This window comes from Bacillus rossius, chromosome 13, assembly GCF_032445375.1.
Source record: "Bacillus rossius redtenbacheri isolate Brsri chromosome 13, Brsri_v3, whole genome shotgun sequence".
NCBI classification, from domain to species: Eukaryota; Metazoa; Arthropoda; class Insecta; order Phasmatodea; family Bacillidae; genus Bacillus; species Bacillus rossius.
The window spans coordinates 19363186-19373233 of NC_086340.1; the positions used below are offsets into that span (position 1 = coordinate 19363186).

The 10048-nt window shown below is 36.7% G+C and overlaps 1 protein-coding gene across 1 annotated transcript in view; it reads right to left on the reverse strand.

The window, feature by feature from the left end:
- Positions 1–743, reverse strand: part of LOC134538314 (transcription factor kayak) — a 108877-nt gene extending 108134 nt beyond the window's left edge. The window contains exon 1 of the mRNA XM_063379512.1: positions 458–743. Coding sequence (XP_063235582.1) covers positions 458–601 — 144 coding nt within the window. The 5' untranslated portion in view covers positions 602–743. The remainder of the gene's footprint in view (positions 1–457) is intronic.
- Positions 744–10048: the final 9305 nt, after the last annotated feature.

The following is a 10048-nucleotide window of genomic DNA, read 5'->3' on the forward strand; positions in this document are numbered from 1 at the left end:
CCAACAGCTAAAAACTTACAAGTGCTTTTTTTTTTTCAGTTACAATTTGACTTATAAAACATTTAGTTTTACAAAGTAAACCTTGTTATCTATTTAATTCACGTGGGCTCCATATAAAAAAATTATAACTGTGGCGACGTAAAAAAAAACGAATTCAAGTGAAGCTGTGCTTTGTAAACAAAGGCGGTCACGTGCGCAGTTGATACGTTTAAGTGACGTAACTCAGATAAGCGTGTTCAGCTGACACGAAACACTGTAAAAAAAAAAAAGAAAGCCATCGAAAGTTATTACGTGTTTACCGCTTACTTTGAAAGACATGTGGGGTTTTATAAAGACAGCAATCAAAAGGTGTGCAAACAACACGCAAGAAAGAGGTCTGGCAACGTGGCTGCCCGTTGTGAATGGCCGCCGGGCGAGAGAAGAAACACGCGCGTATTGATCCGCCTCGTGTACTCACCGGCAGCACGATCTCCGACCCGCTGCTGGCCATGCTGGACAGGAAGTCCGTGCTGGACACCTCCGAGTCCCGGCTGTCCGTGTCCGTCGAGTGGCACGAGCCGGACCCGCCCTTCGGGAAGAACATGACGTCCCCGCCGTCCATCCGCTCTCTCCGGCTTATTCGAGGGAAAACAAACAAACAAACGGACGCGAAGACCGGACTCAGCGCAAGAGCAGACGGGCGTCGCGCTACGTTGGATGCGACGAGCGAGCGAGCGACCACCTGCAGCCTCCTCCGGACTGCGTCCTCCCTCCCTCTGTTGTATGAGTCACCGGACGGGAATAAAAAAAAAAACGGGGGAAGCCCTCGCAGCCACGCTCTGCGCATGCGCGGCCCGCCCCGCACCGAGCCTCCAGCGCGAGTGATGTCATACTCCCGGCGGAGCTATTTTTAGCCCGGTGAGCTCACACTCGGGTGGCGTGACGTGGAGAAGGGGAGCCGGAGGTTGCCGAGGACGGCCGAGCGGGGCCGAGAGCGTGACACATCGGGGTTGCCGGAAATGGTGGGGGGTTTTTGAGGGAGATTTTTTTTTTTTTTCCCTCCCGCCTTCGCTTGTGCGTTAGTCACCCGGGAGGTATGTGGGACGTTCGTTCTGGCCGTGAACTTCCGAGACACGTTAACTTCAACATCGCTAACAAACATCACAATTTAATAAATTATATTATTTGTAAATTAAAAAAAAAAACTAATTCCTCTAACCTGTCCACGTTTAGAACATACATTTATGATTACAATAAAAAAAATAGTATAACAATATTTTTTTATGAGGTTTTACCAATAGTATTCCTAATGTTATATCAAGGATTATTAAATTTTTCAAAATTTTTAATAACTTTACAATTTACAAAAATTTAAAAAGTCACTGAAATTCACATGTCCAACCAGCTTTCGCAGCGTCTAATGGTGTTCGATCCCCATGTATGTCACAAATGTTTACATCTGACAATCGTTTTCGAAACACGTGCCATATGAAATGGTATAAAAAAAATACCTCGTTCACTGGGGACTACCAATAGATTCAACTTCAGATAATCATAAATTATTGTACGGTTCAGGTTATGATAGTTCGGCGTTGAGTTCAAAACATGGCGAAGCATGAAATATCATTAACAAGTTATCTTAAAAAGTTAAATACACATTAATTTACTTTCTGAACTACCTGTGTATCTTGTACTCGAACAACGATGTAATGCAGGCTGATAAAGAATCTTCGGAACACACACACACCATGAGTACTTCACGACTTCAATAAATAGTTTGTATTGCTACAAGAAAGATATTGTAACTTTGTACAACACATGGCTATGGTTATGTTTGCATATATGAAATACGCTTTTCAGAATAATACTGAGAATTTCATACGAAAATTAGCGTACAATTTTATATTTAAATTGATGTTAATTCAAGCATAATTTTGACTTTATTTTGTGGTTGCATCTATGCGCAGTTAATACTGGAAAGCTATTCAGGGAGGTATTTGAGGTACTGGGACAACACAAAGCATAAATACCCGGGTAAGAATCAGAACCCAGTATTACTGCGAACACTATTTGTTGATATACAGTTGTTTTTATGTAAATATATACAAATTTATTAACTATATGTACGGTAACATGAATATTTCTGTTCTATTTACAAAAAAAAAGTGTACCTACTGCAAGAACTTGAGTGTGAAATGTATACTGTGCCGTGAGATTAGTATTGATGTACGCCATTTACTTTTTTCCTTATATTGGCAATATGTGTAGGTTCACTACCATTCCAATGGCGTACGCAGGAAAAAGTTGACGGTGTTATCAAGGTCGAATCCAGTGATGAGTCTTGGAGGAGGGGGGCGGGGCGGTGCCCTTCAGATAATCACAAATCAACCTTACCAGATATGGAATTCAGGGAATTGTTTCCTAAAACATGGAACAATATTGACAAAAACCTGCTTATGGAAACCCGGGCATAGAATATCACTCACTGCCACGGTTCTGCTGCTTGTTTACTTTTACAGCGCGCGAAACTATCTCGGACATTGCTGTTTCCGAGCAGTGTTGCCAAATTCATATTGATAAATTCCTCGAAATAGGCGTAAACTTTCCATTATAGATATACTCCATCATATACAGTAAAGTTACCAAGCAGTGTTTCCAACTACCTGTTGATGAATTCCTTGAAAAAAGGGTACAAGTAAATTTCTCATTAATGATATGAATTTTTTTTTCAATATATCCTTAGATAAATGTATTGTATTAATAAACAGCATTCCATTTTTTTTTGCAAGCTTCGGCTCTTTTGCGGCCCGGGGGGGGGGGGGGGGGGAAGAAAACGAGAATTTCCCCCTTCCCCCCACCCAATTGAATCCACACAGGGGTGTTATATGAAATTTTAAAAAATTGGGTGATGGAAAGTGAGCTGAAATCACAAACCACGAAGGTAATGATGAATGTTGAACATGACTGTTAACGTAAGTTTTTCTTAGTAACAGAGTTCTTATTTTATTTAAGTTAGTTTTACTTAATTTTGTAATGTTTAACCACGGGAGTTTTTTTTTTTTTTTGCATTTAACTCGTTCATATTTTTGCAGCTCTTTACCCATTTTTTTATTTTCAACTATAGATTTTTTTATAGTTAATGTGGTTTAACAAATGAATAAATAAATAGGTGTAATGCACGGAAGCCAGCCGCGTGGGCGGAGCTAGTCGCTCACGCAACCTCCAGCCAAGCGACACTGTGTCAACCGGCAATCCGCCGACACAGTGCGACCAACAGCCAGGGGAAGAAAAAGAAAAATTCTCTATGTGGGCAAGGAGGGGGGAAGGCAGCTGACCCGGGCGCCACGATAGAGGAGCGCAGGATTGCCCAATATATATATATACGTGTTTGTGTGTATGTGTCCGTGCGTGTGTGTGTGTGACCCTGAATATGTATAGGAATTAGGCAAAACAAAAATAAACGTTAATATTGGTTTCTGTACTTTGGCATACAATTTTTAAATGTTGTAATTAAAAAAAAAATGTAACATGTTATAACTATGTTTAGGTAGATTTTGAAAAAAAACTACCTATTGTAGCCGTTACCGTTTATATATAGATATATATACATATATACATACATACATACATACATATATACATATATACATATATATATATATCACATTTTATGGGCACGATAACGGCCGTAATTTTGTACAAATCACTTCCAAACTGAAACATAAAATGTAGTAACGGAAAATCTCAATCGAGTACATTAATGGGCAAAATTACATAAAAAGGTTAGAAATGGGGATGTTTTTTTGAAAAACTTAAAAATCGCCTTAACTCCAATAATTTGACAAATATCGCATCCGTTTGAACGTATTAGAACTCGAAGAAATAATACAAAAATAACCTTCGGGTAAATTCCATGTTTGATGCTAACAACCATAACTGCAAGGGGTGGGAAAGCTAGGGTCGGAGGACAAAATAAATCATAAATCCCTTAATATGTAAGCTATTAAGTTCGTTTAAATTAATTTTAAACCTTAAAAATACTATCAAAAACTTTTGCTAAACAATTGCTGCAAAGGATGGAATAAACAGGGGCTAATGAACCAAAAAATAAATATCTCCCATATTTCTATGGGAGTTACCATCAAATCCGTTCAAATTGTTTTTAAATATTAAAATTTTAATCTAAAACTTTTGTCTGAAACAATTTTTTATAAGACTAACCATTCCTGCTAGAGGTTGAAAAAAAAAAAGTTTGAAATTTAAAAAAAATATATTATTTCTTAAACATGTACACTATTAAATCCGTTTGCAATTAACGTGAAACCTCATAATATCACCTACAACTTTCGTCAGAAATAATTTTTATACGACTAACCATTACTGCAAGGGGTGGAAAAAACAGGTGTTGAATGACAAAAATTATCATAATTCCCTTAGTAGGCAAACTGTCAAATACTTCAAACTGTTTGAAAAACTTATAAACGCTATCCAAATTTTTTGCCTGAAACAATTTTCGATACAACCAACCATTGTTGCAAAGAGTGATAAACAGAGGTTAAAGGACAAAAAAAAACATGACTCCCTTAGGTAAACTATAGAATCTATAACAATTGACTTTACATCTAAAAATTATCCAAAACTTTTGTCTGAAAGAGTTTTTGATAAGACGAACCATTACTGCAAGTGGTTGGAAAAAAAAAGGTTGAAATGAAAATATAAATAAAACTTCCATACCATGTACACTATTGAATCTGTTTTTATTTATTTTAACTTCTTAAATGTGATCTAAAACTTTTGTCGAAAATTAATTTTTATGTAACTAATCATTACTGCAATGGGTGGAAATAAGAAGGTTTGAAAGACAAAAAAAAACACGTTTTAGTAGATACACTATTAAATCCGATATAATTTATTGTAAAAATCCTAAAAATTATCTAAAACCTTTAGCTCAAACAATTTTTGATGAGACTAATTATAACAGTAAACACAAGGGGGAGGAGGTGTTATAATTTTTAAAAAATAAAAATTTCTTACTATCAAATTTGTTCAAATTTATTTTAAACCATGTTAATATTATCCTAAGCCTTGGTCCAAAGCAAGGGATAAAAATAGTGTTTAAGGTAAAAAAAATTTAATTACTACCTTATTAGGCATAATATGAAAAATCGTTCTTATCTATTCAATGATGGATGCAGTCTAAACATTTTTGCTGCATGGAATATGAGAAAATGTTTTATCGATCATTTTGGAATATTGGGGAATGTTATGAATATTTTTTTTATGTTCCAGAAGTTTATAGAAGTTTCCATAAAGTTTCCAAAATAAGTAAGTACTTAGAAATATACTGTGCCTGTAGGCTGTGCCGAAATGAATTATTTTTATTTATTGTGTTTACACTGCACATTTAACGCAATATTATTTATATAAATACAGTAAGTGAAATAAAACGCACACCTAACCAAAGGTAGGTAAGTTCACACGGTTTGATAATGTTTAACTTAAAATTACACGATAAAAATTAATTATGCCTGATAAATTTCTTGCTGTTTGAGAAAAATCATTTTATTACTGATTGATGAACATGAATATATTTATGTTCAAACGACTGTAAATTAGTGATGTTTGTTTCTAGCGTTACGTCCTCTCTCTTTACGTTCTCTTGTGCGCCGTTTTCATACAAGTGGTCATGTTTTAACTCAAAGTTAAAAATTACAGTAAAATACACAGATTTATCAAAGGAAGAATTTGACTTCACATAAATATGTATATATATAATTGTGAGCACTAATTTTGCACCTATCAAATAATGCCGAGCGTGATAAATTAACGCAAAATGTATTTTAAGTACACTTCTGGACACAAAGTGCGCAGCTCTCCGTAAATGTATTATACTAGCGACCCTAATATCGCTTTTTGTTGTGAATGTTCAAAAATATTATATATATAATTTTATATTAATTTGTTTTGAAAATGATACTAAAATGCCATATATATATATATATATATATATATATATATATATATATATAATGATCAGATCACTACCAAACTTCATAAGATCACCCGCTGGGCTAATCTGAGAATTCCCTGAAAATTTCATCAAAATCGGTACAGACATTTTGAGTCCATAGGGGTTAGGCCTCGCCATCCTTCAATTCCAAATATTTCGACATCGCTTGCAATAAAGCTTCCGTGCTAATTTTTTTTTTTTTTTGGGTCGACATGGCACGGGACATACCTATGTTTAGCTACTTGCTGCGAAGTCAACACTTGTGAACTGGTGTGATGATACTTACAGCTGTAGTCATCCCCGCGTGAAATATTAAGTTATTTCCCTGCGGCGCTTACATAAGTACTAAAGAGCCTGTTATCAAATACGCGGTTGCAAAAAAAGGTAAAGGTCTAGGGAGATGTTTATGGCTTGACATGCCAAAAAAAAAGGGATAAATAGTTAAAAAAATTAGAATCACAACAAAAAAAATTATGTAAAAATTTAAGATGGCGGGGCCTAATCACCCTCAAATAATTTAGTCAGCACTTTCCAAAAGTCTTGGGCGCTTTCCCCGACCGCATAGGACCATTTAACTTGAACATTTTCGGCTAACTTCAACGTTATAATACTACCTACAACATCCCAAATTTTGGTTTACGCAGAGGGTAATCCTGCCTTCATTTTCTTTCCCGCCCCCCCCCCCCCCCTCCCGGATGCAGACAAAGAAAGGGGAACTTCAAAAGGATACCTAAGGAAAGTGGGGGAACACACTCTCTTTATGAGCACGACTGCAGGACTTGCCTTGCTGCTGCCCCCCCCCCCCCCCCCTCCACCACACCCCCCAGAGGGGGGTGGGGAGGCTAGGGGTGACGTTTCCCTCCATAACTTTCAAACTTCTAATGATGACCAATAGGAAGACAGGAGCCCCCAAAAAGGCATCGTACTTCCCCCCAAGGCTTCGCCCTTTGGACGGCCATCGGCGCCGGAATTGCCACTTGTGTGTCCCGCCTCGCTATCGCAAAACACCCCACTGGCTAGACGAGCTCTTCAGACGCCTCGCTTTGATGATTGCGATGCCTTGTTTCCTGATTACAGCGAAGAGAATCCAGAAGCTACAAACCTTGTTGTAAGATTTATTTTCAACGCTTAAATTCCGAGATCAATCCTACCCAATACTATCAGCAGCTGAAGTGGTTCAAACTCTTTCGAAGACGTACGTAATATGCACGCACTGATCCTCGCTTATGAAGAACTGCAGCCGAGATCATCTCGCTATCTGTCAGCCAATATTAATTACCTTCATAGTCTATGCTGGCAATGACCGTACCATCATCCATGGTTTGTCAGGATCTTTTGCAGCCACTGAAACTCTGCAGGCTCTGGAACGAAGGCAACAAAACAATAATTAAAAAAAAAAACTAACTGCTTGAATCTGTGAGTTACTGGTCTAAATATCATACTACTAATTTTTTTTTTTTTTTTTAGATTTTTAGTTACCTGTAGGCTAAATTAGCTTTTTGGTTAAATTTGTAATAGTTACCTCATATTTTTGAACATTAGTTAAATATTAATTCTGCTTTCTATCTTTTTATTACCTATATATCAGCATCTTTTGCAAAATTTCAATGTATGATGTCATAGCAGAAAATTTGGTCAAGTAAAAGAAAACGTGTATCGCTTTAACTTCGCCACCAATAATGACGATGATAAATAAATATGTTCTGTGTTGTATCATTACTTGACATTAAAAAAAATTAAACAATAATTTGTTTATTGTGAGTACTATTTATAGACAAGAGCGCATTGCCGTTGTTTATATCAGCTGGTCTTGAGAGCACTGCAGGCAATTTTACAACGCCGATGTCGGAGACAAGAACTGATCAATATACATATCATACCAGCCAATCAAAAACTACCACAGACAAAATAAACGTATTCAACCCAAACATACTGGAAGAATTTGGAACATGTGCTGGCAACGTCAATAGATACAGAAGACGCACGATATCGGCAATCTTGGCAAACAATTCAATCACCTTTGACCAGGAACACAGATAAGTTCCTTAAATGATCTTTGCAATTGATATGGAAATACGCCATTGATGGTTTAATTTACTTTCATGGAGGCCCTCCCCTGGAAAATTTGAACAAAACTCTTTCAAACAAAATTTTAAGCCAACTTGAAACTTAAGATTTGAAGATGGTTTCGCTAATTTATCTTAAGAAATTTTTAATATTCTTTCCTGATAAATTATACTCGGTTCAGTTGTATAAATGCTTACGATCAAATTCCGGTGGAATCGAAGTAATTATACGTGGCAATAAAATATTTTCATATTTTGCTTATATAAAATCATGATTTGAAATTTATATTGACCAATAATTTAATTTACATGCTAATAAAATTTTGATTTTCCTTTTCCCATTAATGTATGTATTTTTAACAGAACACTAGAAAAATAAATAAAACAAAAATGTAAAGCACCCTTGTTTATTCTGCCCCTTGTAGTAATGGTTGGTCGTATAAACAGTTATTTCAAACGAAAAGTTGTAGATAATAATTTAAGGTTTTACAACAAAACCAAATGGATTTAACAGTGTACATGATAGGTAAATTTTGAATTTTTTTTAAATTCTACCCCTATTTTTTCAACCCCCTGCAACCTGCTGACTGATTTCTACTTATCAGCCCATGCCTGACGACGAAAAACAATCTCAGTTCCCGAAACGTCGCAACTGGTTTGTCTTGGGAAGCATACTGTCGTGTGTTTTCCAGAATACCTGTTTAGTATCATCGTTGGTTTCGTCTGTCTGTCGCTGTATTGTCCAAAGTTGTTGTTTCCCTGTATTTACTTTTTTTTTGTTGCAACTGTCTCGTCTTTTTTCATCGTCTGTGTTGTGATATTCTAATTAATTCCACGGAATTCTCTGTGCTGCCTTTTCATTTAATATTTTATATCCGCGGATTTCGGCTGGTTTTCTGTGTGTTTATGTATTCATCTTCCTTTGTACATCCTTCAGTTTTTCTCTATGACATTCAGGTTTCAACCGGGTTATAGTCTAAAGTTAAGAGAGGGGAGTGGGGGCGGTATCCAAAGACGTTCAGGCAAGGTAGCGAATAAGCGCTACCTTGTCACACAACCATAACCTAACTCGCGGGCCGTATTCCAGGACGTGTCCAAACCGAATGCCAGTAAGAAATCAAATCGGCACCCGTTATGATAAACGGTGGCCTGCGCGAGGCTAGAAACTGGTTTCAACGCATTCTAGCGGAAGTTTCGCAACCATCGATACAAATGCCACTACAGATAGCAGCACCGTCGCACAAAAATAGAACTGCTTGTATAAACTTTAGTACTTTTTTCACTTAAAAAAATTGGTTGTCTGTAAAGTCGGTTTACGGACGATAGTTTAACGTGACAACGTCATAACAAAACATTGATGAAATGATTGCATACTTTTATGAATAAAATTGAATCGTTTTTATTGAACTATCACTATTTTGTATGGATACAAAGAAGGAGTGAAATAAAATCTACAATTTAATTGATAAATTTAATTTTATTTGCACTCATTCATTCAAATATGTTTATTACTTTAACGAACAGATTATTTTAACTATAACTTTTATACATGTTTGCTATTTAACTTCTTCCAATTTGTGTTATTCTGTTAAGGATAGGATGATGATAGCAAAAGTAGGAAACGAATGGGAGTGTTTCCAGTTTAATGTGCCTCGAAAAAGTCAAATCGATGGTTGTTCCAAACGAGTGGAAGAGAGATAGATGCGGCGCAAGCGTACCATGAGCGTAACGGGACACAGCGTAACGGGACAATGTGCGTTACGCAGACACTTTTTCGTGCGTGCAGCCGGCGTTCATCGATTTATTAGACGTTGTCACGTCAAAAAATAAAACCTTAGAAAAGCAGAACAGGTACGTATAAGTTAGACAATTCTATATTGTGTTGCTGAGTTGTTTGTTTTGAAGTTGTTGTGTCTAAAGTTCGCCGTCCGAGCGGCTTTCGACGCTGGGAGAATGATGATGAGGAAGAAGCGAAGAAGGGGGGGGGGGGGGG